The following is a 27,361-nucleotide window of genomic DNA, read 5'->3' as shown; positions in this document are numbered from 1 at the left end:
AGAGTACGTCAAATGTAAACTGTTACTCCAGAATAATTTCCTTTAGTTAATTTGGTTCATGTGTTGAAATTTTTTATGTCTGCTGTCGTATTATACTATTTTCCCCATTGATTCTTAGGATGCATTCATGTCACCTTGTTTGGAAAACAAAACCACGAAAACATATGCTCCCGTTATTATTGTTTCTACAAGGGCTATAGCTCCTACAAGAGACGTTTGAAAGTCTTAACATTGACTGCATGGAACTTCCAAACAGAAAGAGAGAGAATTGGAGTTCCTTTCCATCCAACAAGAAGGCACTTCCCGTTGGTCCCCATTGTGCAACTCCTCCCACAAGCAAACTGTTTGGCCGTAAGGTCTGCTTGGTACAGGGATGACAAGCTAAGATCTGCTTCCACCATTCCACATTTTCCAAACAAACTCCTCCACCCATCGATTTTCATCCGCCAGTTTACCCTCTCTTCGTCTTCACTCGCAACAATGTTCTTGATATCAAGACTCAAATATGTTTCCTCCAACTCCATCCGTAGCGCGCTGCCTCTGTCCATACAGGCATCGAGGCACTCAAAAAATGCACTGTAGTAGAAGAGTGCTTCGTAGAAACGGTTTATGAAGATCGGAGAGTTGTGATTTGCCTCGACTTCTTTGACCACCATGAGGCGCGGATTGAGGCTTCTGAGGGCTTTCATCAGAGATTCCAAGCAATTGGGTTGGCTCATTATACTGGATAGCAGTAGAGGGCAGTAAACTGCAACTGCTTCACCAGTATCTAACTCAAAGATACCTTCTTTGATATCTTTGATATCTTTTACCATGGCTATCTTGAAGGTAAAAGGTAACTTCAATGCCTCAGCAAATTGAGCCAGCCTTCTGCCGGTGTCCTCAATTTTCTTCCTTGATTTCACTCCAACAGCAGTAACTTTTAGCATCTCAATTGGGCATTCATATCTTGTCGCAAGCGCTTGCATCAACACGATGCAGTGCGCCCCGGTTCTGATTGCAAGGTCAACGAAATGAATCTTTTTGGTTGATGCCACACTCTCCACAATCGCTTGGATGCCCGCAAACTCGGTAACTTGAAAGAAGGGAACTTCAAGGAAACATGCCATTAAAGAAGGACTTAAAGCCGCCATTGCTTCCTCGACATGCATAGTGGCAACATCTCTACTTTCCGATCCCTGTGATGTGTTTCTGCCAGTTTCTCTGTCAGCCTTCTGTTGGAGAGCTTTGGAAAAATAGTAAACAACTCTTTGAACAGAATTTCCGCTACTGGAAGACAGGAAATCACATAGATTCTGCAGCTTTTTCGCGCAGCCATATTGTTTCTTTGCAACCTTCTCAGCACAAGCTAAAAGAAGGTGCGCAAGCCCAACATCTTTTGTTTCTTGGTCTGAGAGGCCGAAGGGAGTGCTGCCTAGAACATGGTCAGCCATGCAGTCATCTGTTTGCCTCCGGGAAGAGAACTGTATGAACCGTTCCCTTGCAACTCTCATTACTTCGACAGTTGACAATCCAGAGGCACAACTCATGGTTTCAAGAGAAGAATACAGCTGAGCTTTCCTTGTTTTTCGGAGTGCGAAAAGTGTACGAATGTTCTTGTGGGTTTGTGTCTCTTTATAAGCTGACCTTCTACGCTATGACTTGTTTACATGTTTTGACAAAATTTGTAGGATATGCTATATAGCTTGGCCTTCTGTGAAATTCCAAGGCCAGTCTGTCAACAGCTGTATGAAAACTGAATTTGTTAAGTAACTCGATCGGATTAGGACATATGTTTAGAAAACTAATTAGTACAGTGAAAAAATTATGGTTTCCCTCCAATGATTCTTGTTGATCCGCAAAAGCCTGGCAACAGTTTAATACATCCAAACGCTACATACGAAGGTTGTGCATGTAAAGCTAGGAGTATGTGAGCGCTCGACGACATGATCCAAGCAAGAAGCAAATTATTCGTTCTGCTGATATAGTTTTCACCACCAAGGATCTGATATTTCTATAAGTAAATTTGATTTGGACATCAGGCGGCATGTTATGACCAAAAGGATAAAGGAATAAGGATTAGGGATAAGACAAGCAAGAAAAAAAAATACACCACAGAATATTAGAGTGAAGAAAGTACAAACTGGAAGCATGGCTTTCGTAAAGCATCGCAGAACAGAATAATCGAGTTCATGGAAGAAAAGAAGAAATACAAGAACTGTAAAACCACATGAAAAATCAAGAACATCCGATCTTTGAGTAATATGCATACACATGAAACTACAGATTGTATTACGTTTAAGGTATTTGAATTTAGATAGCTGTGGAATAAATTGATACATCCAGTGTCTTATGAACTTATGATCCATAGTCGTAGAGACGTGTTTGGATGCACTTGTACATGTTTATGGTGTTCATAAGCAGTTGCCTCTCTTAACAGCTCAGTTTTCTCCGCGCGGGCATCCTTTCAATGATAACTAGAGCAATGCGATCATCATCTCGATGGACAAAGAGGAAAATTCAAAGAGTACCATAATATTCGACTTATTGTTAACAAATTCACTCGTTAGAATTTATGTGACAAAAGTACAGTTCTGGTGCTTTCTCCCATGTTCGTAGATTCTGTAATCCCTCATGGGAAACATATATATCAGAAACTAGAATTTGAAGCTCAACCAAGAAGATAATAAGATGTCAGAGATTTAAAACTACAGGCAACCTCCTTTTTATTTATTTCATCAAAGAAATTTCCAAAGAGAAAGAGAATGGAGAGGTGTGCCCTTCCATCCAAGAAGCAGGCATTTCCCATCCATATTGAGCGTGCAAGAATTCCCGTACGGAAAATTCTTAAGAATCAGGTCTGCTTGGTACAACGACGATGAACTCAATTCTATCTCCTCCATTCCATACCGCGCAAAAAATGCCCTCCAAACATCAATTTTCACATTTCGGATATTCCTTTCCTCTCCTTCATTTGCCACAATATTTCTAATTCCGGTCCCAAAGTACATTGATTCCAAAATACTTCTGTTTGGATCATCTCGTTGGATGCAAGTTTCCAAGCAGTCAAAGAACGCAGCGAAGTAGAAAAGGGCATCAATAAAGCGAGTTACAAAGACTGGCGAGTTGTGATTTGCCTCAACTTCAGTGACCACAGTTACACATGGACGGATGTTTTTTATCACCTTCATTACAGACTCAAGTCGATCTGGTTTTGGAACCATGCTCCTCAGCGCGAATTCAGAGTAGACCGCAACTGTTTCTTCAGAATCTAGCTCGAACATGTCTTCTTTGAGATCTAGCATGTCTTCTACCATCACTATTTTAAAAGAAAAGGGTAAGTTCATGGTTTGTGCAAAACTCCCCAACCTCTTACCTGTTTCCTCAACCGATTCTCGACAAGTAGTTCCAACAGCAGTTATCTTGAGAAGCTCAAGCGGACAATCATAACGTGATGCTAAGGCTTGCATCAGACCTGTCCACTGCACCCCATTCCGGATTTCCAGATCAATCACATGTACCTTCTTAGCCTCAGCCACATTTTCCACAATGGCTTGAATTCCAGCAAATTGTACTACTTGCCCAAAGGGAAGCTTGATTTGACATGTCAGGGAGGTATCATTAGGAATCTTCATTGCTATATCAACATCAAATGACTGCTTGTTCCCCAAAACTTTTGGTGCGACTCTTCCAGTTTCTCGATCAATCTTCTCTAGGAGAGCTTCAGAAAAAAAATGAACCACTCGTTCAACTGGATTCCCGGTACTGGAAGAACGTGAATCACAACGTTTAAGCAAATTCCCAGCACGCTCATACTGCTGATAACCTACTTTCTCTGCAGAAGCAAGAAGGAACTCAACAAGCTCCACGTCTCTAGCTTCCTCATCTGACAGGCCCGAAAAGGAGGATCCAAACGGATGACTCAGCATGGAGGGAACATCAGACACTTGAGAATAAGTCTGAATGAACCTTGCTCCTGCCACCCTCATGATTTCTTCAGTTGAAAGCTTCCTGCCTGTAGCCACCTGATCTGTGCACGTCTTGTAGTTGCTTGACTCAAAATTTCTTTCTCCATTCAACCGCTTAAACCCGCTGCCATAGCTGTTCAAGAGATCAAGCCCTGCCAATGAGGAGAAAGGGTCTCGCTTCTCTTTCTTTGGTTCAACATGTGGAACCAAATTCGGGATGTCTTCGAGCTTTGCAATCTTCCCTAAGCACGCTTGGAATGGCACTGAGAGAGGATCAAACTGCATGGCATCATACAGTCCATAGTATGGAATCAGTGGCTGCTGCTGTTCTTCTTGTTGATACTTGGGAAGCAAGTTTCCTCCAGAGGAGTAGTCATTTCCACAGAATCCATGATCCGAATCAACGGAACCAAACTCCCCCAACTTCCCCCATTCCTCTGCTCCAAACAAATTCACTTGTTTCCCGACATTGTTCTCCGCTTCCATGCCATCAAAACCTTTCTCATTTGAGCCGAATATATCATGAACTCCACCGAAATTGAAATCCCCGAAAGAAAACATAGCATTCGTCATCACGAAAAATCACGATTTAGGCTCTCAATTCTAGTTGGTAAAAGCACTTTTTAATCGCAAACATGAACACATTAAAGATCGTCTGAGTTTCTTATTCCTAGTTCCTTACTTATGAAAGCATCATTATAAATTTAATATTACCCAATTTTGACAGAGTCCTATATCGCATGGAAATCAAGGGCAGAACAACGACATCGATGTTTTTTATGTTATCAATATGGCCTGCATCCCAAAGTCCAAAAATATGAATGCCATTTGTCCACCAACAGATGTAAATTTAATATACATAATTCTCAATATAGTATGATTCAAACAAGGCGTTGATGTATAAACCCTAATTTTTAAAGAACAACGCTAACGTCACCTCTTTGTCCAACCATTTGTGATTATTGACATGTTTTAAAACTTAAAAGTGAAAAATCAATTTTTTAAGGGTAAATTACACAATACCCATCAGGTTTGAAGTCTATTACAATCGCATACAACATCATTTCACTTTCATACCTCAACTTCCTTCCCCCCACCACGACCTGCGACCCACCTCCCTTCCCCCTGCCGCCAGGATCTCGTGATTTTTAGTGTGGGTGAGTTTTGAAAATACTTTTGAGTTTGAGATGATTTTTGGTCTGGTTTTGTGGTAGATCCACCTAATCTCGGGTGGAATTTTTGGGGGTGGGTGATGGGGGGATTTTTAGGAGGGGTGATGGGGGATGGGAGAAAGGAGTGGCTAGGGTGGGACGAACTGGGGTTTTTTTTTTCTTTTTCTTTTTTCTCCCTCTTCTTCTTCTTCTTCTTCTTGCAGGTTTTTGGATTCTAGGTTAGGGATGGGGATGTGGGTCGCTTGGAAGGGGGTGGGGGTGAGGGATAGTGGGTTTCAATTTTTTTTTTTTTTTTGAGAAAATTTAGGTTTTAAAAAAAATAAAAAATTATTTTTATTTGCCACGTGGCAGATATCTGGCAACCACGTCAGTATTTAACGGATCAATTGATAGAAAATGTAACGAATGTACTATATTGAAATAAAATAGTAGTTGAGGTATGAAAGTGAAATGTTTTGAAAATATTGTATGCGATTGTAATAGACCTCAAACCTGAAAGGGGTACTGTGTAATTTACCTATTTTTTAATCATCATTGAATATATGTTGAGAATGGATCCCATATTGACGAAATAAGAGACCTTACATGGACTTATAAGTAAGTTCGGCTACTCATCATATTGTTAATTGTTTTTATGGTAAAACCCTCAACTTTCTTCAATATCTCTTTAAAAAAAAAATCAAATTTTCAAGATTCATGATGTATAAACCCTAATATCCAAAGGTCAGTATTGCATCCGCCTCTGTAGCACATCTCTTTCACCCACTTGTGATTAACGTAATTTAATCGCACAAATTTCATAATTGATCATTCAGTTTCATAACCATCATTTATAAATCATATCTGTATCAAGCCTGAAATGTTCAGGATTAAACAAGCTTAAGCCGCGTTGATCTATAAACCCTAATAATTAAAACAAATTCTGAAGAAAGTTCCCCAACTTAAGGACCTGGTGCAACTGCTGACCATGGCCGGCATGCAACTTAAACACCTACGTTATGGTAAGCAATCAATAAAAATTTCCTTTATAATTTGGAGAAAATTTCAATTTTAGTTTACAGATTGTTGCTAAAACAATAGTTTAATTTTATCAAATTTTTTACAAAATTAAAACGTGTGTGACATACGAACAAGCCTCGCAATTGCTTCATAAAAAGTTGATCAAATAAAGTCATTGTCCATAAATTTCAAAATCAATATATTGTCTCTATTAATTAATGAAATCCTTTTTGTCAACCAAAAGGATGGTGAAAAGATAACTTAGTCTTCTATTACACAAAAAAAATGATGGGCAATAATATAATTTCACATGTCCAAATTTTACTGTTTTTTATTGAAGCCTCACCTACAAGTATATTTAAAATTTTAAAAATTTAAAAAATAAAAAATAAATAAAAATAAAATAAAAAACAAAAACCTCTCACTCCCCCACGTTCTCTATCTTTCTCTCTCTATCTCTCCTTCTCAATTTCTAAAAAAATGTGTTCATACACATAAAGTGTGTAAGCAAATGCTAGTGTGAATTAAATCGAGACAACTAAACATTACGAACAAATAGGCCTAAATGCAGAGCCCAGCCTCCTACATTGGCCTCTAAAGTAAGAAACTTCAAAACTGGCCCAATTTTCCAATTCCATGTTTGTAAGTTCTTAAGCTAATTAAACTATTGCTTTTCAGAAGATAAATAACCTAAACATGGATTAGGAGCTCAAATGAGAATAAGACTGGACCTATTCATAAGCAGGCTTTTGACATGGATTAAGGCCCATTAAAGATTAAGGCCCAATATAATTAGATTTACTGTGTGACTTGCCAATTAACCCGCCACTTTTACCTAAAAGCCACGACCCCCAATCATATTCTGACACCTCAGAAATCATACATCAGTCGACGTGGCATAGACCCAACAAATATCGTATAAACACCGCCCGGTTCTCTCTTTCCTCTCCGCTTCGTATTTGTATTCCGTATATAATTTGTTCATTTAATTCAACCGGGAGAGGTTGTGGTGGTGGTGGTGGATCGGATCGGTGCAGATCGGACCGGACGGCGATGGCGGAGGACAAGTACAACCGGAAGAACCCGGCGGTGAAGCGGATTTTGCAGGAGGTTAAGGAGATGCAATCCAAACCCTCCGACGATTTCATGAGCCTCCCCCTCGAGGTTTCCCACTTTTCCCGATAATTTTACAAATTCAGACTGTTGATCTTGTAATTTTTTCTGTTTAATTCACTTTGTTGGTGAGATTTGAATTTGATACCCGAATTTTGAATTTAATTGAATTTAAATATTGGGGGCTCGAGCTGAATTTTGATTTTTGTTTCCTTTTTTTCTCTTTCTAAATTTCAATTGGTTTTCAATTTTAGGGGTATTTTGAAATTGGGGATATTGTTTGGACTAGATGCTAATTATCAATGTATCAATATTGTTAGCTGATTAGCGTTTGTTTGCAGGAGAACATATTTGACTGGCAATTTGCAATCAGAGGCCCTAGGGACACCGAATTCGAAGGTGGGATTTACCACGGGCGGATTCAGTTGCCGGCGGAGTACCCGTTCAAACCCCCTTCATTCATGTTGCTGACGGTAATGTGTTGTGCATTTTTTGAGGTTAATGGGCTAGTTTGCCGGTTGGAATAGTTTTTCAGTCATGATGTGTTGACTTGTTTACTTCACTTGCAGCCAAATGGTCGCTTCGAAACCCAAACCAAGATTTGCTTGAGCATATCGAATCATCATCCCGAGCACTGGCAACCGTCATGGAGCGGTAAATTCCACACTCTCTTACGTATTGCGTGTGCTAGTGTATGGTTTATGCAGACAAAATGTCTCAAGAGCTATAATTTTGTAAGCTTATTATTTTACGTAGATAGGCTTGGCAATGTTCCAATATGCATTTTCTAAGCAGCATCCATATTGCTCAGACCAATTCCACACCCGAACTCATAACATTGTATAGATACGTCACTAAGTCATGGTTAGCTTGAAATGGAGTTGGAACTGGACTTGCTTAGGGGTGGTTTGGGAGTGAGGTGCTTAAAAAAAAGGACCCATGAAAAAAAGCTGTGAGGGTTTTAGGTGTTTGGTAAACTGAAAAAAAAAGGGCTTATTTTAGAAGTTGTTGTGAGAATAAGCTGAAATCAAAGGAAAAAGCTGAAGCTGCTATTTGCAGCTTTGGAAAATTGGTTTTTTTTTTAAGCACACGGAGTTACAGTGCTCCTTTAATGAAAAGACCCACTATCAGACTGCTTTTTTTTTCCAAAAGCACTTTTATAAAAATGTTTAACAAACACTCTGCTGATTTTTTTCAGTTTATTCTCACAGCACAGCCGCTTATTCTCATAGCAGCTTTTTTTCAAAGCACAGCAATACCAAACCAGCTTTTAGTCCAATGACCATATCACTATGGTGTTCCTTCTTTCGGACTTTTCCTATTTGTATTCTTAACGTGTCTCTATTCAATTATTGATATTTTAAGCGGTATTGAGAACACAGTCTGTGCTGATGTGATGTGTTTCACACAACTGAAATTTTATTTGATTCCTGGCTGATTGACATTTTATTGTCATCTTGCTAATGTACTGTGTCTGTTGGCAGTGCGGACTGCTTTAGTTGCACTTATTGCTTTCATGCCTACCAACCCAAATGGTGCATTAGGTTCACTGGAATACAAGAAGGAAGAAAGGCGTGCCCTGGCCATCAAATCTCGTGCAGCAGCCCCAAGATATGGCACTGATGAACGCCAGAAGTTAATGGACGAGGTAAAATATCCGCTGAAAGTTTCGTTGCAATTACACAATTGAAGATCTCATGACAGAAACTTGCTAATGGGTAATATTAATTTCACAGATTCATGAATATATGCTGAGCAAGGCACCCCCTGTTCCTCAACTGAGCCCCTCACAGGCTTCGGAAGAGCATCCTTCAAACAAGGAAGGCAATGTTCAGGAGAGTTCCGCAAGCGCTGGATCCACACCCGCGGAGGAAACTGCTGGGGAAGGGCCTGCAAACCCAACAGCAGGAGACAGGATTGTCGAAGAAGTTCAGGAAGCCCCTCTGAATGCTAACCCTGCCCCTGTAGCGGCAAGGGCGGTGGACGAAGCTCCTTCCACTGGATCAAGTCAGCTGCTACAAAGGCCAGAAGTTAAAGTACACAAACCAGCTGACGATCGCTTGTTCACATGGGCTGCTGTTGGACTTACCATCGCAATCATGGTTCTTCTATTTAAGAAGTTTATGAAATCCGGCGGACACGGTGCTGTTTTCATGGACGGATCGTAGATTTAGTGACGATTCGAGCTGCCCTTGTAACAGAATATGCGTATATCTTATACGGTAGTTAAAAGACATCTGTTTAAAGTTTTACATATATTTGAAGTATTTGTGATCCATTACGATCATCTAAAAAGTACACAGTTGTAATTAAACGTAAAATGTTTTGCATTCGTGAGCTTTGGCATCCCAGAAACATTTTCCCTGTCAACAAATCGTTATGTGCGTATTTAAACGCATATAATAAATGTATCGGTTTATTACATGCGTTGTTCTCGTTTGATATTCAATCAGATGGCCAGAAATAAAGAGGCGACGGAGAAAAGGATGGATGCTTGTCATCGCTCTAATTTTAATTAATTATCCATGCACTAAGAACGGTCTTTTTCAAACATGTTCCCCTCGCGCCAAAATTAGCTTAAGGCGTTAAGTTTTTCCATGTTGAATTCAACGTGCTCATTAAGCAGTGAAATATTTCATCCCAAGTCGACAACTTCTCCATAAACAGAAACTTTTCGATTGAGACGGGAAAACACGGGATCGAACAATGTGATCTCTCATCGAAGCACCGAAGCATCTGTTCTTTCATAATTTCCTACTCTAACAGCATTAGTGATCGGAAAATAAATTGGCAAGTGACGATGCTACTACGCCATTCCATGACCGGCTTCAGGGTGCCTGACTTCAAAATGATGAGTTATCCGTTGTCCAGCTTCTAGCAACCTATATCGAACATATTAGTTGGTTCAAGATGATGCGCAGGAGGAGATGGTATCAGCAAGTAATTAGAGGCTGCATCTTTTCGTGTATTGCCCTGTAACACTGGAGACTGCACAGGGGAAGCTTCGACTTGGAATCCCGATACTTGTATGCATTCGTGCAATTTGGACCCGCACATTTTTCGCGTGGGGGAGGATAGCTAAATAACACAAACCATCTAAGTTATAAAATTTGTCAATCTCAAGAAGAAAAAGCAAGATTAAAAACACACAACTGGGGCTGGTTAGAAGAAAGCAAATGCTGTACCTGCAAGGCACTGGACTGAAAATACTAGGCAGACCAATATCATCAGAAAATGTAACGGTGGTTCCATTAGGACCGACAACCCATCGGACAGTGTTTGGTGCCAGTGTGACAGGACAGCCGGTCCTCCCCTGCATAATATTTTAGTTAATACTGCATGAGAATAAATGTGAAGGGCCACGAGAAAAAGGAAGACGAGTGAAAAATGTATAATAATCTCTCAAAGACCTTATTCAATTCGTCCCTTTGCTGCTTCAGTTTTTCTTCCTTCTTCTTCTTGGAATCTTGACCCAGTATTCTTCTGATTGCCCCAGCCTAAAAATTAGAGGTGAGACTGTTTCTACATTTTCCACCTGAGTTAATATTATAAAGCGTGATATAAAGGCCAAACCTCAGCTTCCCTAGCTGCATTCTCTAACTTCACTTTCCGTCTCTGTGCAGCCTCAGCTTTCTTTAATTGCCGTTCCACTTCAGACATTTTATCCTTCTTGCCTGTGGTCAACCAGCCAACAGAAAAACTGAAAACAAGTTCAGTACGGGTGTGCATATGAATATAATCAGAATTATGCAACAGACACGGAAAGAATATGCGCACTTTTACATGGGACAGAAAGCAAATCACTTGCAATGTCAAGAAAACCTGAACCAGGTAAAATATCTTTTCCAGGCTGGAGGGTCCGGTTACGTGTAGTGAGGGTTGATTCTTTCCGCCCTTCTAGAAGTAGACTAAGAGATCCTGTTTTCAGCTTCTTCCCATTTGGTTCAGGTTCATCATCAGATGTTAATTCTTCTTCATCGTCTTCTCCCAAATACTCTTTATCCTCGTGCATTTTTTCTGACCTTGACCTATTTTTACTAGCTGTTCCTAGCCTTGATGATTTATAGTCTCCACTATCATATCCATGAAAGCGAACGTCCATTTGAATTCTCTCTGAACGAGCAACCTTAGATGCACTTAGTCTTCCAAGGAATCGGATTTCTTCATCTTCATCGTCATCTTCATTAAATCCAGCATCCAAGGCGCTTCTCTTAGGAGCCCGCTTGCTCTTCCGAACTGGCTCATTGACCCCACCTCCACCTGCATCATCCTGCATCAATAATGTTATGATACACGGCATTGTTACAATGTAATCATGAACAAATCACACAAAAAAATGGGGGTAACTTTTGAAACCAAATAGCAACCGCTGAACTAGAAACTTTTCAAAGATTTCCTTGTCATTACAGTTGTGATTACACAGAATTAAAAGAATAATCATTGGAAAAATCAGACAGGGTGACAAATAAATTCCACTGTACAGGTCGTACAAAATGAGACAACAATTGCAATAGTAACGAGAATCAGGGTGAGGTACCAGAGCAAGGGGAAGGGGATTCAGTTGGGGTGTGAAGGCATCTAAAGAGCTTAAAGATTTAGCGGTGGACGAGCCACCATCATTGCCAACATCTGCTATATACTTGGTGTTGAGTGTACGAGTAACACCTCCAAACTTAAGCTTTAACTTCTTCGGGTTGTTCTTACTTCCCAATCCATCAGAACGCACTATTTTCTTCTTATTATTCTGATTCCCATCAATGGTTCCTTTGCCAATAGGGATATTATAGCTGAGTGAAAATGTCGGTGGATTTAACCGAGGTTTATGTGATATGATACTCCTCTTCTTCCTGACAATGCAACCTCCAGGCGAAAACCCAGCGCCACCGAAGCTTTCCATCTATGCCGAAACAGTTGCAGTTTTTTTATGATACCTAACATTCAGAAAACAAGGGGTGGAAGATCAACACAATTCCATTATTTTACAAACCCCACAGTGAACCGGAAGATAATAATACCAAGTCCCTCAGTAAGAACTAAATCACGATGAACCTATGAATCTAATAGCGCCAGCAAGTTGTATGAAAGAAACCAAGTCACCTAGGGCATGTCCGGGGCTGCTTCTTAGAGGACTAAAAGTGTTTGACCATGTTTGTCAGAAAAACTTAAACGTGCTTCTAGGTCATTGAAGCGCTTTTTCCAAGTGCTTAATCACGAGGCTTTCGATTTTTTTTTTATAAATTTAATGTATTTCTAATAAAATCACTTCTACCAAAAACGCTTATGAGCCCTACAGAAGCACTCCCAAACGGATGAGCACACCAGTGATACTGATGAGGATGCCAGAAATAGAAAAACAGCACCAAACGGTCCAAACTGAAGCTTAAAGATTTTCATTGCCTTGGTCTCCCTATGGATTTTTTAGTTTTTTTAGACAACATTAACTGTAAGAACAAACCACTTGGAGTACGTTTTCCTCCTTTCACCTATTTCCTATTTTCTGAGCAACCAAACAGAAAATTAAGGCCCCACTAACGTCCAGTACTCTAATTCACCATAAAACTAACAAAAGAAAAAAACAAGAAAGTAACTCCCAACATTTTGGCTTCTTTTCTTGAATCCTGGGTTGGTATTTCAGATTTTCAGTGGAAACAAACAGAGAACAAGAAAATAAAAGAAAAGAAAATTGCGGAAACTGGAAATTAAAAAAGCGAAGTCAAAAGCACATAATTACCTTGACGAAGTCAGGGAGCAGGCGGAAGCACAGTGATGGAAGAGCCAGGAGAAACCCTAACCCTAACCGGGGGAAATGGAAACGAATGGTTGAAATGCAGTGAGTGAGAGTGCGAGAGTAGTGGGATTATGGCATTTTGGGAATGGTCTTGATTTGGTAAAGCATGAAAGTGGATTATTATCTCCTCACTTTCTTCTTCTTCTTTTTCGAAACTTTAACTAAAATTTTCGTTCACGTTAATGAAAAATCATACTAATAAAAATTTATATTTTTATATTAAAAAATTAATTATATTACAATTTACTTTACTATTTATTTTATTTTTATAGTTAAAATTCTAAATTCTAAATCATTTTTATTATTATTTTTTTCTTCATTTACTTAGCGCAGCTTTCTATGCAATTAGTTTTTTATTAGGTGTTTTTGTCCGCACGTCTTTTTTATATTTTATATACTTTTTAATTTACAATCATCAAATTAAATAAAAAAATATCAAAACATAAAAATTAATATTTTTTAATTTTTAATCATCGAATCAAATAAAAAAAGATAGTGATATCCATACATATTTTTTTACTTCTTACACACCCTTCTAATTTTCAACCGTTGGATCGAATGAATTGAAGAAGATCAACGGACAGAAATTAACAAAGGGTGTGTGAGAAGTAAAAAGAGGTGTAGATAGTACATCCCATAAAAAAATCAATTAAAAATTAACGGAACATGCGTAAGAAGGAAAGAAAAAATATATGAGTAGCACCATTCTTTTTATTTTGTGAGGTGGATTGTCTGCCCTTCTATTTCCATACTCTTCTCATCCCATTTTGTTTGTCTGGTCACGGTTAAGTCACGTCAATATTTTAAATTAATTTTTTTATAAAAATAATAAAACAAAAAGTAATAGGAATATAAAATGTTGACGTAACTTAACCATAACCACATAAAATAAAAAGTGATAAAAAGAGTATGAAAATGAGAGGGCAGAGAATCAACCTCCTTTATTTTGTGTACGAAACCAGTCGTAGGCTTGGGAATATTGCTCAAGCGGTCAAACTCAATACTTGAGGCTAGACCTGCCAAGCACAAACGGGAAACACTGCTGACTTTTTTTTTTTTTTTTAATACTGTGTATGTGGACCAAAAAATAATCAAAAAAATTATAGAGACGACACGTGGATTTTTATAATAAAATACAAAATTACTCTTGAGACACATCAGGATTTCCATGCTCATGCAATGGACAATAACGGCTCAATCAAGATCAAATGTGACCCTGATCTTAGGTGTTGATTGTTTTGCAGGTGCATTTTCGTCAAAAAAGAAGACGGAAATTTGCATTCACAATAGATATTTACAATATGGGATGGGGTATGAATTAGTGACAAAGTCGTCATTCACAAAATTTAAACCTAAGATTATTTATTTATAAGTAAAAATAAATATCATTAAATTATAATACTAAATGATAATTCTCTTCAACGGTGATGTCGTGCAAGATATTGGCCTTGACGGTCCAGAATCAAAGCACTGCTTACCTTGATTAGCCATGGAAGAACGTACTAGTTTTTTGTAGATTTCGACATAACTAAAGTTAGTTAACCCATGTGTGTCTTCTGCATTCAACTTAGGATCCAATTTTCCATAGTTAAGATTAGTTTTGAATATTTCTCGAATTAAAGCTACAGACTAGCTGTTTCCATTTTTTTATATTATTTATCCTTGCTCATAAAGAAGTATTCTTGTAAATAATTTTTTTTTTTTTAACTTTTGTGTCTCAATTGTCTACTTTCAAAAGGACGATTTTTGTTACGTATTTGTAACATTAATATTTTTGGTAAGGAGCTTATAACTCGAGTGATTAAATATTTTTACATGAGCATTCCAGATCTTTCATAATTGCTCCTCCCTTATTATCGAATATCAACAAAAAAGAAGATGTAGATAGAAAGATGTATAGTTGAATGGTTGACATAACTCTTTATCTCTTATTTGTTTCTCTTTTATCTCGATCAAGTACTCTTCAAACATAGTGGAATAAGTGATGTAGTTCTCGAAATACAATTTCTCCCTTTTTTCATTTGCTCTACGAACATCACTCTCTAATTTTCTAATAAGAGAGGTGTACAGACATAATAGACATTTTTAAGAGTGCTAATAATAATTTTCTTCAAAGTTTATACCCTTAAATAATCAAATATATGTGGATTCGATGAACTGATTAATATTATCAAAATCTCATGAAACAATTAACCACAAAATTTAAATACTCCAAATCTTTGGTTTGAGATCCCCTATTCAAACACATTCTTTCAAGTTTCAAATCCCTATACCCCGAAATGAATGTGATACAAAAAAAAGTGAATTTGCATAATAGCATATATACAAGTAAATCCTGTAGGCTAGGTGTAATGCTTCTCAAGAAATAAAGACAAATAATACATGCTACAGTACAAAATGTAAGCTTTAATTTATGTATTCCTACATCTCTATTCTTATCAATTTGCTAGTTATGTGAGATGCTTTTCTTGTACAACAAGAAACAGCACAAAACAAAAGGGAAGGAACTGAAGATATATATACAGAGAGATCTTGATCATCACTTGATCAAGGAAGCAATGGCAAGGCAATTGCTAGCCATTTTACGAAGCTTGTCGTCGTAATCACCCAGCGGAGATTACTCTCCTTCAAACCCGTCCCCACACGGCACAGCATCGGTTACCACCCTGCTAAGCATGCTATTAATCGTGCCAATGTCGTGGCTCTGGATTGCATCAATGGCGCTCTGAAGGCCGTCCATTAGAGTACATGTCCTTGCAATCACTGAGAGCAGCGATCGTTCCACGTGCAGTGTTAGGCGTTGTCAGAAGTTTTGAGGCTGCGGCTAGAGACATCTGGGCGTGTGCGGTGCAAACCTTGATTGCCATCCCAAGCGCGGATACGGGGTCAACCTTGGGTGGTTGGAAAGGGGTCAGGGATAAGATGCAAAGATCAAGGTAGTCGGTGTTTTTGCATAGTTCTTGGATCGCCGGGTTAGGAGGGGTTGATGATGAGGCCGTGTTGAGAACAAAAGGCTGCGCAAAGAGGTTTCCGCGCGGGCTGACAGAAGAACGGCGAAGAAAGGATGAGGAGGAAGATGGAGAAAATGAATTGCCAGCAGGGGGTGATGCTTGTGGAGGCTGTGAAGGAGGGTTTGGGGAGGGAGTTGGGGCCGGGGGCCGGAGTAGGACTACGGGTTGGTGGGGGGCCTGCTGACCGCGATGAAGGGAAGACTTGACCCGGCTGTGGCTTACTAGGAGGCACGGAAGCCTGCAAGTTAGGTACCTCAGTTTCAAGTCCCGGGGCTTGCATACAGCTTTCGCGGGAGTTATAAAGCCGAAAATGAAGAAGAATAAGATGATGAGAGGCGTTTGAGTATAGCACCTTGGATCCATTGTTGTTTCTGAATTTGTTTGTAGGGTGGAAGGAATTCGAAGAGAAGAAAATGAAAGAATGGGAGGCTTTTGATACAAGATAATAACCACTGTGTGTGATGATAGGTTGACAGATATGATTAGTGTATTAGATAGAATGACATGTGTCATATTGTGATTGGTTGATGTATGGAGTTAGTTAGGAGTGTTGGTATTAGTATAAGCTATAAATACCACATTGTAATGTAATTATTGTTATGAAGGAATACAAGTGAAAATTCATCTCTCTCTCTCTCTCTCTCTCTTGTTAACACTTACATTTGCTTTCTGCAATATATCATTTTTGAAACAAGATAATAACCACCGTGTGTGATTGGTGAATAATGCCTTATATTGTTTGGCTATCAATGGAATTTAACTTAACACATTATTTGTATTCACAGTTTTGGCTTTCAAATTAGGGGACTAGAATTCAATCTCCTATAATAGGAGGATGATCTCTCTCTCTCTCTCTCTCTCTCTCTCTCTCTCTCTCTCTCTCTCTCTCTACTCGGCTATTTTGTGCACTGCATACCTTATAAAAGAAGAGCTTAAGCTTGTTTTTGTTGTTTGTTGTTACATACCGACCCTAACCCTAATATACTACCCCGAACCCTGGCCGATCCTAATCCTAACCCTAACCCTTTACTCTTCCTTGTTCCTCACCACTTGGGCTAAACTCAAGGTCAACTAGCATCAACATCTTGGACAACAACTTGAATTCACATTATATACGGTAGCAAATGCATATAATGTACCGATATAGGTACATCAAATTTGTCCAACTCCAACATACAGCAACAAACAGCTGAAACCATAAGTTAACTAGATCTTATTCAGATAAAAACTAAATCTTGTGCAAACTAAAAGGCTTGCAGCTGCAAGAAAGGAAGCAATTGATGCATTCTACTTATTCACCAAGCAGGCATTGAGGACAAAGGATTTAGTTGTCATGAGACTCATAGTGACTCTTGACGACAGTAACTGGGCACGAAGCATTATTTACGATATGGATGCTGACACTGCCCATTATAACCCTGCAAAAACAACAAGCACGTCGAAATCCAATCATAATCCTAAACATTGAATCCAAAGATACATACAGTCAACTAAAAGCAGATTCTTAAAAAGGTTCAGAATAATTTCCCATGGAAAAGAATGACACATCCTCAACCAACTCCACCACATGTACACAACAATCCCAAAACACAAACAGAAATTCTAAGTCTGTTTTTAGCCAGTTAACTTGTAAATTTAGTAGACGTATCATAAAAAAATTTCAAAAACCACCCCTAAACTTACAATTCCTGTGTCCATTTTTAATACACAAAGCTATTTTACACTGAAGGGGTGGAAAAATTGAATTATGCCACACAATTGGCCAACATAATAAATTGGTATCAAACTCGATCGTCATTCAGGGAGTTTAACCTATAACCTCCCACTTACTAAACCGTAGTACTAGTGACACAGTTTCTCTGTTCATTAAACTATCAAGTTAACTGCAACTTTTGCACGGTGCAATTCATTTCAAATTAAAATCGAAAACATGCTATGAATTATAATGTATATGAATATGTACCTCTGAATCTTGCCAAGGCCTCTGCTTCCAATAACAAGGAAGCTCAAGGGGGTCTTGTCAATAGCCTCAAGAATCTTCTCACGGGCATCGCCCCAGTAGATCTTCATCACCACCGTAACCTGCTCCAATCCAACCCAATAATTATTAATTATCACACCACTTATTAGTTATCAATTTTTTTTTTAATCATATCATCAAAATATAGCTTAATTAGTATGATTCTTCAAGATTAATAATAATTAAAAGAAATCAATTTCTAAACTCTAACCTCTTTCTGCGTCGCACCGTTGGCGATGTTGATGGTTTCAGCGTCAGGGTTCACTCCATACTTCTTCATAACGTTGGGATCAGAAAAATCCTTCACAGGAATCAAAGCTGCAAACAAGTCCATCGATTTATCAACTAATCACCATGCATGCACTCATAATCTCAAACAAAACCCACAAATCGAATTTAAAAACTAAACACAAATTTTCCAAACTTGAAACAAAAAGTCTTGATAGAGACCACCATAGTTTTATGTATTTTTCAGTTTTTTTTTTTATCAGTGCTGAAAATTGAGTCACACTCATTACAAACAAAACCCAAAAATAAAAAACAAATGACAAAAGCAAGAGAGAAAGTTTAAATCTTGATCTATAAATTTATAGAGAGAGAAAGAGAGAGGGGGCGGCGTACGTGAACCGGTGACGCCCCAGAGCTGCATCTCGCCCTGCTCGTAGTACTCTTCAGGCCGGACCACCACCAGGATAAGGTGATCGCCTTTCCGGGCAACGTTCTCGACAGCCCATTTCAGGGCTGCCCTGCTGCCCGGCGAGAAATCCACTGCCACTCCTACTCTCCTGTCTTCCATCTCTCTCACTCTCTCTGGAAAGCTGGTCAGAAACAACCGAAAGTTCAGAGTCTTGAGAAAGAAGAGCTCTCCATGCAATGACCACCATGAGGGAACTCGGGTATGTGTAACGATGTGATGACTCCACTTGTAGTTTATGCTAGCCGTTGGATGGTTCTTTGTGTGGAGCCCCGAGAATTAGGAATAGGCTTCGGCAGACCGTTTCTGATATTTCGGAGGTCATGTACGAAATTTATAAAAGAATCCCTCTTTAAGATAGTTTTTTTTTTTTAAAAAGTAAAACAATGTATTGATGTTAGGAAACAATTACAAAATCAAAACAAAATTTAGCACTCACTGATTGTAAGTTTACAAATATCATTAATTATACTTAAAAAAAACTGCAAACATAACATTCACTAAATAATAAAAACAATTCAATCTTAAACAACCAAACATGAAAAAAAAAAACTTCAAAACTCTAACTTTAAAATTTCACTTGAATATATAATATTATTATATTAAAATTTTGAAAACCATCATTTTTTTATGTTATTATCGACAATCAGAATATCTCATTGTACTCTAAATTTTTATATTGAGTAATGCTAGGGAGACTAAATTTGTAGACAAAATTTTGTAAATTAGACAATGAGTTGATATATGTACTCATTTCCTATTTTTGACACATCATTTAGTTTACAAATTTAGTCGTCTGAGCATTACTCTTTTATATTTAAAAAGGAAAAAAAATTACTCTTATAAGGAATGCAATGAGGTTTTGAACTGTTAACAAGAGCCAATTTCTAAATATAGAACATTATTACATAATATTATATGACAAAATTTTAAAGATCCCTTCAAATTTAAGGTTTTGTGCGACTACACATTTCGCTCTGTCCGACGTTCCCTCTTGGCATCGGACGGTGAATGTTTTGGGGAAGTGATATTGTTTGTCTTTGCTTCGAATTATGAGAATAAGACACGATTGAATAATGACAGTTGATATGTTAAAATGGTTATGTGTCACTGTGTTGGGGATCCGGGAGTGTTTCGCCCCAAAACGCGCGTAACTGAAACGACATGTCGTTTGCTTTTATGAGCTTCAAATGGAAGGCTTGATTCCGGCTTGTTTTTTACAAGGTTGAGATTCAAAGCAAAGACTGCAAACCTGGGGATTTTCATAGTGTTCTAGAGCATTTAATATTCTAAATTTCCTTTGTTAATAAATAATAGGGATTTTTGAACATTAATCCTTGCAAAAGATTAAAATTTAAAAAAAAATATGGTGCTAGATTAAATATTCAATTTAATCCCTTGAGTGTACTTTTATCAAAATTTACATTCAATTTTTGTTATTTAATGTGTATTTTTATTTAATCTCTCCATATTAAATTTTAATTTTATTAATATGCACATATTTAGTTTTTTTTTTAATTAGAAATGAATGTAAATGAGAAAATATTAAAAAAAAATTGTGATACAAAAATATATAAATACATAAGTGTTCATAAATGATTGTGCCAAAATATATAAAATTGACTTTTTTTTGTACCGAAATATTTGTACCTACATGATTGTAACGAAATATATTATAATGAACCTAAATGTATGTTCCGAAATGTATTATGTTGAATTAATGTACCTAAATGTCAATACCGAAATGTATGTACCTAAATGTCAATACCGAAAATGTATGTACCTAAATATCAATACCAAAATGTATGTACCTAAATGTATTTACCGAAATATAATAATTGAATTAATGTACCTAAAAGTCGATACTCAAATGTGTGTACCAAAGTGTACATAACGAAATACATTATATTGACCGAAATGCATTATATTGAATCAATGTAACTACATGTTTGTACCGATGGATATACCAAAATATTCAAATGTATTAATGTACCTAAATAGAGAACATACAAAATTGTTATCGGAATATATATTATAAAAAAATTAGTTGCCTAAATGTAGACATTAAAATATATTATGATGAATGAAATAAAAATTAAATTTAAATGTAATTAATACATTAAAATAAAAATAAAAGGATAAAATAAAACATCAAAATACAACTAATAAATGATATGATTAAATGTGCTAGGGACTAAAATTGGATTTTAATCTTACATATGGTTATAATCTAAAACTCATCTTTTTTAAGGATTAAAATGAAGTTTTCTATAAATAATAATCATTGTTTGTGAAACGAAGGATGATTCTCTCTTTTTCTAATATCTCTTCTTCTTTTTTATCATACTTGAATGATTATGGTTAAATCACGTCAATATCTTATATTGATTTTTTATAAAGACAATAAGATAAAAAACAAAGTGTGAGAGAAGGAGAATGAATGGGATGAGAATAGGAGGGAGAGAAACCTACTCCCGAATCCCCAATTGTTTAGATTTGTCATTTAATTATCGTTTGAATTATTCAATTCAATGTACGAAATTATACTTGAATGTATAAAGGGAGAAAATGGTTTAGAAAAATCGCTTCTCAAATCATAATAGGCAAAATTGCTTGCTTCTTGTTCTTTTATTTCATGTGAGAAACGTAAACGGTCCGTATTATGATTAATAAATAATGTTTAATTATTTGCATCTCGTTTTTTTACTTTAGTGAAATATGTGATCCGCAACTCTAATAAATGTAGAAATATCTGATGACGCATTATTCATTATTTATCATGTACATACAATCAATTCATATCATTATTAATTAATCATGACTTATTGTGGTTTTATCTAAGCGTGTAAATATGAACGCATCAACATGGTTTCTTGCTAGTTGTTAATTTGTTTTTGGTTTTTCAAGATAATTACTACAAGAATATGAGAAAAGCTAGAGAAGTAAGGAACCTTACGGCCGTGTGCTTCAAGTTTCATGGGTTTAAGCCTGAACCCTCATTTAAAAATGCTTCTAAAATAACTAAAAGTGTTTTTAATGAAAATATTTTAGTAACTAATTCTTAATAAAAATGCAAATGATCTTGAAAAAACATCTGAACCATGTGCTATGAGAACGGAGACTTTGATTTGTGATAATAGTCATAATTATGGTCTATGAATATGGATTGCACTTGATTTTGATGACGTGAGGTTTTTTCTTTGAAATAACCAAGATCTAACCGCTAAAAATAGTACTAAAAAATTTAGTACCTCACGCGCCGTAGCAGATTAACACGTGATTTACAGGATCCACACACGAACATTTCTCCCTCACTCCAGTCCTTCTGCTTGGACCACAAGTTGGTGGTCCGGTAAAGAAAGGATTACGAAGCTTCTTTCAAACTATAAATTGGAGGTCTCAGATTCGAAACTCACTGCTGGTATGGAAGCCACACTTGTGGCCAAGTGTGAATCTTCATAGCCCCAAGAATAAATGGATAATCGTAATTTACCATCAATAGTCCCCATTAAAAAAAAATTTAAAAAAAAAAATCCTTCCACTTGAACTCAAGCATGCCTGACCCGATCAAATCACAGATGTCATCGCAGCCGTCCATCTCAAAATATCCCGGCGAAGAAAGTGGAAGAGGAGCCCCAGTAAACAAGTAAGCTCGATCCACTTCCAAAGCCAACTCCTCCCAGAGATTCTCCCTCCGTCGCTTTTTCGGGTTTTCCTGTTTTCGTTTTGTTTTCTTCGTAGCCAGAAAACGCAACTGCAAGTTTTTGTTTCAGCCTTCTCGTCTCCAGCGTAAGGACGTTTGATTTGTGTTCTGCTTCTAAACGATGGCGTTTTGGTGGGCTCTGTTCGTCCTCGGATTTGCTTACGCCGTTTGTCGGTTCCTCTTGTTGCTCATTCCCCACAACGTGCCTTCTATCGATGTCGATGCTTCTGACGGTACGCTGCTACCTCCCTCTCCCTCCCTCTCTCTCCCTCTCTCTCTCTCTCCTCTTTCTCTCTCTAGATTGTGTGATTGATTGATTAATTGGGCGTGGTTTGATCAATGGCAGTGTTGGATGACGGGAATCAGACGCAGGAGAACAGTTTCATATACGTGAGTTTCTCAAAGATTTTTCGCCCTTTTGATTGTATTTGTTATTAGAATTTGTAAATTTTTGTAAGCATTTGTCTCCAGTTCTTTGATTGTAGTTAATTTCTTCGCATTTATCGGTTAATCTGATCTAGTTATAGTTTTGGAAGTAATTAAATTGCTTGTAATTGCATTCAAATTTGTTTCCTTATGCACTTATTCTTGTCGTTTGAGTTGTATTGAATGTGATTGTGTGAAGCATTCATTTGGTTAGCCTCTCATTGGGGTTTTACGGTGCAGGTACCTCCGAGGGGAAGGACACCACAAGCGGAGACCAAGGTTCAGTGCTATGAGCCTGCAACCATGAAATACTTGGGATACTTCCCTGCACTGACACCCGTTGAGGTTAGACGTGTTATGCATGCTTGGATGTGGGGTTTGGTGAATTAAATGTGTAGGGTGTTTAAATATTGTACTCGTCTTTCTTGAATTCTAAATGGGCAGATTATTGTTCCATTCGGTATTAAGTGATGAGGTTGATTTTGTGCCTGCATTAAATGGGCAGATAATTTTGCATTTACAAACAAGTTCAAATGATAAAAGAGGTGGAGATCACCCAGATCAGAATATCACAAAATTGGTGAATTCCGCTTTGTAAATGTCAGGTCAAGAAGCGTGTAGCTCAAGCAAGAAAGGCGCAAAAAGCATGGGCAAAGAGTAGCTTCAAGCAAAGACGCCAGTTTCTGCGGATTCTGCTGAAGTATATTATCGAACACCAGGAGCTTATATGTGAGTAAGTACTCTATTCAAATCTCTCTCTCTCTCTTTCTCTCATATATGGGTTCCACATGTACTGTGTTTTTATTAGAGATTAGTTTGTGTACTTACACACATAAATTTTGATTAGAATATCTTCACGTGATACGGGAAAGACTATGGTAGATGCATCTCTAGGGGAAATAATGACAACATGTGAGAAGATCACTTGGCTTCTTTCAGAGGGTGAGCGTTGGCTAAAGCCTGAATACCGGTATTTTTTCTTCTGCTTTGTTTACATTTTCTGTATATTATCTGATCTCCGTTAATTTGAGTAGGATAACAGTCTGCTGTGATAAATACCTTGTTGGCCATCTCCATCATGGTTTATTTAATTGCAATATCAGTGATATACATTTTGCGATGTTTGCTGACTTGAATGATATCAGTACCATCTAAATTTTTATGTTAATGTTGACTTCTTATAATGTACTCTTTTTCGGGCATTCACCTTATCACTAAATCAAGTTTACCATTTCAATCAAATTTCTTGCTTTTTAACCCATATAAGGAGCTTCTATCTTTATTTTTTTAATGGTTTTTAGGCAACATAGATTCACTTCCACCAATAGACGTATAATTGTACTGTATTGTGATTATTGCTCATGAAAAAAAATTCAGATGTTGCGGAAGGTCAATGCTTCACAAGAGATCCAAAGTGGAATTCCATCCCCTTGGAGTTGTTGGTGCCATTGTGTCATGGAATTATCCTTTTCATAATATTTTTAATCCAATGTTGGCAGCAGTGTTTTCTGGAAATGGCATTGTGATTAAGGTAGTTATTGTTAGAATGCCCACTGTTATTTTATTTAATCACTAGCTGCACTTTTGTACTTTTTGTTAGAAAGACACTTCACTTGTCTCTGTATCCCTAAAACCTTATTCCATTCAACTTGATGGTTGTGTAAACACCCCATATCAGTGTTAGCTATTATTCGTTACTGGGGATTTAGGCTATATATCATTAAAACCTGGTTCAGAACAAAAAGTATATATAAATAGTTTATCTTCTAATGATTTGCTCTGAAGATTATTTGTTAATTTGACAGAGTTATATGCTTGTAATTGCAGGCTTCAGAACATGCAACCTGGTCTGGTTGTTTCTACCTCCGAATAATTCAATCAGCCCTTGCTGCTGTAGGAGCACCTGAAAATTTAGTTGACGTTGTAACAGGGTATTGATTTATTTTTTTTTAAGTTGGGAGTGGGGTTGTTTACTTCTCTAGTCTTGTTTAACTGTCTGCTTATGATCAAACTTTTTCTATCTCACTAGGTTTGCTGAAACTGGAGAAGCACTGGTGTCTTCTGTTGACAAGATCATATTTGTTGGATCGCCTGGTGTGGGTAAGATGGTATGTTCTTCTTTTGCCTGATTGGATGGATTTCCTGTTCTTGTTTAATTCCTAGAACAGGCTTCTCACTTCCAACTTTCACTTCTGCTATTTCTGCAGATAATGAGAAGGGCTGCTGAGAATCTTACACCAGTTACACTTGAACTTGGTGGAAAAGATGCATTCATTGTTTGTGAAGACGTGGATGTGGAACATGTATGGTTTTTTTCCTACCTCTGCATGTATTTCATCAGACATGAACATTTAATTGCCAATATTTTGGATTATAGTTTTTTGTATTCACTAACACTGTTTAAACTACTCAATTTAGGTTTCCCAAATTGCTGTGAGGGCAGTTCTTCAGTCAAGTGGACAGAACTGTGCTGGGGCTGAGAGATTCTATGTTCATGAGAAGATTTATTCTTCGTTTGTCAGTCAAGTTTCCAAAATTGTAAAATCTGTTTCTGCTGTAAGTATGTCCCTTTCAGCATGTTTGGTATGAAAAATGAATCTTTAGGTTGTTTTGCAACTGTTTTTTCCTTTTCGCGATTTCAATGAAGTTTGATTTCACAGTTAGCAGTTGCATCCACTACATATCCTTTTAATTACAATGTCAGCCAGACGCAGACCCATCTTCCCAGGTTCTTTGTGATTACATAGACTGGAATGGTCGGGAAAAAAATACTGAAAAATTATGCAGCTAGTTATGTGGAGACAGTTATACAACGTATACTTATAGATGGGCCCAATAAGAGCTGTGCATTCTATAATTTTGAATAACGTAAAGCATTCCGTTGAGATCAAGTAGCAGTTTTAAGAACTTAATGTTTAAAACTTGTGAATTATTTGGTCTTATTTGTAGGGCCCACCACTTACCGGAAAGTATGATATGGGAGCTATATGTTTGCAAGAGCACTCTGAAAGGCTTCAAAACCTTGTAAATGATGCCCTAGACAAAGGAGCAAAGTTTGCTGTTCGGGGAAGTGTTGGCCATATAGGTGAAGGCGCAGTTGATCAGTTTTTCCCACCTACTGTCATTGAAAATGTAAATCACACGATGAAGTTGATGCAAGAGGAGGTATCTAAATTCGCGTGTTTTGTGGCATTTTCTGGTGCACCTTTCATCTCCAATTAGTTACATGGAGAAATGCCTTCTACATTTTTGCAGGCATTTGGACCAATCATGCCAATAATGAAATTTAGCACTGATGAAGAGGCTGTCAAGCTTGCTAATGACTCAAAATATGGTCTTGGCTGCGCTGTTTTTTCTGGCAGCCAGCGTCGTGCAAAAGAGATAGCTTCCCAAATACACTGTGGAGTTGCTGCAATCAATGATTTTGCATCAACGTACATGTGTCAGGTAAATATTTTATCAGCTAGCAATTGATATTGTTTCAGTTTTCTTCCTTGTTCTTTTCATTTTTGGTTGAAGATGAAAGGTTTTCATTGTGATAAATCAGAGATCTCTTTAGTTGAGGTGTAAAAGTATCCTTGTTGCAACATAACTCGTTATGATTTTGTTCAACATGATGACATTGTTAATCCAATGAACTAAAGATGTCTCGTACTCTCACGAATTTTCAGTCCCTGCCATTTGGTGGTGTGAAAGACAGTGGATTCGGAAGGTTTGCTGGTGTAGAAGGATTGCGAGCTTGTTGTCTTGTAAAATCAGTTGTCGAGGATAGATGGTGGCCGTACATTAAGACCAAGATACCGAAGCCTATTCAGGTCAGATAACAAAATTGAACTGTAATGTCATCTCTCTCACACATTAAAACTACAAATCTGACTGATTTTCTTACTTGGCCAACAACAGTATCCCGTTGCGGAGAATGGCTTTGAATTCCAGGAATCACTTGTTGAAGCGCTCTATGGCATGAACATTTGGGACCGCTTGCGAGCATTGGTTAATGTTCTAAAGATCGTTACAGAGCAAAATTCTCCTGCTAACAATAAGAGAAGAGATGACTGAGCCTGGCACACGAGGATTGGAACATTTTCATGGGTTAGCAGAGTTACGAGATATCCCGGGTTTTGGTTTCCCGTTGAAATACATAATCACGGAGCATCAACCTAATTGCTTCCCCTTTTGTTTTGTTGGTTCTAATTTAGTCGCAGCATGTATTTCTCCTAAGAATGTCTTGTTAAATCCTTCTAAACATATTCTGAATCGAATGCAGAAAAGGAACAATGAGTTTTGATTTTAATGCAGACTAAGGGTCTACTCTCGACAAACGTATTTTATCGGATTTCGTACTCTCTTTTTCTCCTTCCGCACTCTACCCTTGTTTTTGGTCATAAGAAATTAAGAAGGAATAAATTAAATGAGAATCAAGAGACAAAAACAAGAGAAGTGAAGAAGGAAAACTGGAAGTGCGAAAATCGTTACCGTGTTTCTGGT

At 37.5% G+C, this 27,361-nt stretch overlaps 6 protein-coding genes across 6 annotated transcripts; 2 read left to right on the top strand and 4 right to left on the bottom strand.

The window, feature by feature from the left end:
* Nucleotides 1–203: 203 nt before the first annotated feature.
* On the bottom strand, nt 204–1,493 carry LOC103414569 (DELLA protein GAI1-like). The gene has a single exon (XM_008352938.2). It carries the CDS (start codon nt 1,491–1,493, stop codon nt 204–206), a length of 1,290 nt encoding a protein of 429 aa, XP_008351160.2.
* A 1,030-nt stretch (nt 1,494–2,523) lies between these two features.
* LOC103414570 (DELLA protein RGL1-like) lies at nt 2,524–4,708 on the bottom strand. The gene has a single exon (XM_029092014.2). The coding sequence runs from the start codon at nt 4,518–4,520 to the stop codon at nt 2,718–2,720; it is 1,803 nt and encodes a 600-aa protein (XP_028947847.1). The 5' UTR covers nt 4,521–4,708; the 3' UTR covers nt 2,524–2,717.
* Nucleotides 4,709–6,988: 2,280 nt separating this feature from the next.
* Nucleotides 6,989–9,653, top strand: LOC103452767 (ubiquitin-conjugating enzyme E2 32). Its single transcript, XM_008392301.4, has 5 exons — nt 6,989–7,282; nt 7,573–7,704; nt 7,801–7,885; nt 8,716–8,879; nt 8,968–9,653. The coding sequence occupies exons 1-5, from the start codon at nt 7,172–7,174 to the stop codon at nt 9,397–9,399; spliced, it is 924 nt and encodes a 307-aa protein (XP_008390523.2). The 5' UTR covers nt 6,989–7,171; the 3' UTR covers nt 9,400–9,653.
* Nucleotides 9,654–9,808: 155 nt separating this feature from the next.
* LOC103452768 (uncharacterized) lies at nt 9,809–13,211 on the bottom strand. The gene is made up of 7 exons (XM_008392303.4): nt 12,963–13,211; nt 11,769–12,162; nt 11,009–11,501; nt 10,805–10,905; nt 10,642–10,728; nt 10,417–10,544; nt 9,809–10,309 (listed from the first exon to the last, which is right to left on the bottom strand). The coding sequence occupies exons 2-7, from the start codon at nt 12,126–12,128 to the stop codon at nt 10,165–10,167; spliced, it is 1,314 nt and encodes a 437-aa protein (XP_008390525.2). The 5' UTR covers nt 12,129–12,162; nt 12,963–13,211; the 3' UTR covers nt 9,809–10,164.
* A 3,902-nt stretch (nt 13,212–17,113) lies between these two features.
* On the bottom strand, nt 17,114–18,935 carry LOC103452782 (universal stress protein PHOS32-like). Its single transcript, XM_008392318.4, has 4 exons — nt 18,672–18,935; nt 18,262–18,368; nt 17,994–18,112; nt 17,114–17,448 (listed from the first exon to the last, which is right to left on the bottom strand). Exons 1-4 carry the CDS (start codon nt 18,844–18,846, stop codon nt 17,355–17,357), a joined length of 495 nt encoding a protein of 164 aa, XP_008390540.2. The 5' UTR covers nt 18,847–18,935; the 3' UTR covers nt 17,114–17,354.
* Nucleotides 18,936–22,158: 3,223 nt separating this feature from the next.
* LOC103452783 (aldehyde dehydrogenase 22A1) lies at nt 22,159–27,167 on the top strand. The gene is made up of 15 exons (XM_008392321.4): nt 22,159–22,390; nt 22,518–22,680; nt 22,794–22,837; nt 23,114–23,218; nt 23,479–23,606; nt 23,721–23,843; nt 24,251–24,404; nt 24,701–24,804; nt 24,903–24,981; nt 25,081–25,176; nt 25,292–25,429; nt 25,823–26,038; nt 26,129–26,320; nt 26,545–26,688; nt 26,777–27,167. Exons 2-15 carry the CDS (start codon nt 22,569–22,571, stop codon nt 26,930–26,932), a joined length of 1,791 nt encoding a protein of 596 aa, XP_008390543.1. The 5' UTR covers nt 22,159–22,390; nt 22,518–22,568; the 3' UTR covers nt 26,933–27,167.
* Nucleotides 27,168–27,361: the final 194 nt, after the last annotated feature.

The sequence above is a fragment of the Malus domestica genome, chromosome 13 (genome assembly GCF_042453785.1).
Source record: "Malus domestica chromosome 13, GDT2T_hap1".
NCBI classification, from domain to species: Eukaryota; Viridiplantae; Streptophyta; class Magnoliopsida; order Rosales; family Rosaceae; genus Malus; species Malus domestica.
This window is presented reverse-complemented; position numbering and strand designations above follow the sequence as displayed.

What these genes read in the sequence shown, in the direction of transcription:
- LOC103414569 (XM_008352938.2), bottom strand. Translation starts at nt 1,493, where the DNA reads ATGAGAGTTGCAAGGGAACGGTTCATACAGTTCTCTTCCCGGAGGCAA.
- LOC103414570 (XM_029092014.2), bottom strand. Translation starts at nt 4,520, where the DNA reads ATGACGAATGCTATGTTTTCTTTCGGGGATTTCAATTTCGGTGGAGTT.
- LOC103452767 (XM_008392301.4), top strand. Translation starts at nt 7,172, where the DNA reads ATGGCGGAGGACAAGTACAACCGGAAGAACCCGGCGGTGAAGCGGATT. An exon ending in TCATGAGCCTCCCCCTCGAG is followed by an intron (nt 7,283 to 7,572) that starts GTTTCCCACTTT and finishes GTTTGTTTGCAG; the next exon opens with GAGAACATATTTGACTGGCA. An exon ending in GCCAGAAGTTAATGGACGAG is followed by an intron (nt 8,880 to 8,967) that starts GTAAAATATCCG and finishes TTAATTTCACAG; the next exon opens with ATTCATGAATATATGCTGAG.
- LOC103452768 (XM_008392303.4), bottom strand. Translation starts at nt 12,128, where the DNA reads ATGGAAAGCTTCGGTGGCGCTGGGTTTTCGCCTGGAGGTTGCATTGTC. An exon ending in AAAGGGACGAATTGAATAAG is followed by an intron (nt 10,545 to 10,641) that starts GTCTTTGAGAGA and finishes AATATTATGCAG; the next exon opens with GGGAGGACCGGCTGTCCTGT. An exon ending in TTCAGTCCAGTGCCTTGCAG is followed by an intron (nt 10,310 to 10,416) that starts GTACAGCATTTG and finishes TGTGTTATTTAG; the next exon opens with CTATCCTCCCCCACGCGAAA.
- LOC103452782 (XM_008392318.4), bottom strand. Translation starts at nt 18,846, where the DNA reads ATGGAAGACAGGAGAGTAGGAGTGGCAGTGGATTTCTCGCCGGGCAGC. An exon ending in CTGGGGCGTCACCGGTTCAC is followed by an intron (nt 18,369 to 18,671) that starts GTACGCCGCCCC and finishes ACTTGTTTGCAG; the next exon opens with CTTTGATTCCTGTGAAGGAT. An exon ending in GGCCTTGGCAAGATTCAGAG is followed by an intron (nt 17,449 to 17,993) that starts GTACATATTCAT and finishes TTGTTTTTGCAG; the next exon opens with GGTTATAATGGGCAGTGTCA.
- LOC103452783 (XM_008392321.4), top strand. Translation starts at nt 22,569, where the DNA reads ATGGCGTTTTGGTGGGCTCTGTTCGTCCTCGGATTTGCTTACGCCGTT. An exon ending in TGGCTAAAGCCTGAATACCG is followed by an intron (nt 23,844 to 24,250) that starts GTATTTTTTCTT and finishes AAAAAAATTCAG; the next exon opens with ATGTTGCGGAAGGTCAATGC. An exon ending in CGCCTGGTGTGGGTAAGATG is followed by an intron (nt 24,982 to 25,080) that starts GTATGTTCTTCT and finishes CTATTTCTGCAG; the next exon opens with ATAATGAGAAGGGCTGCTGA.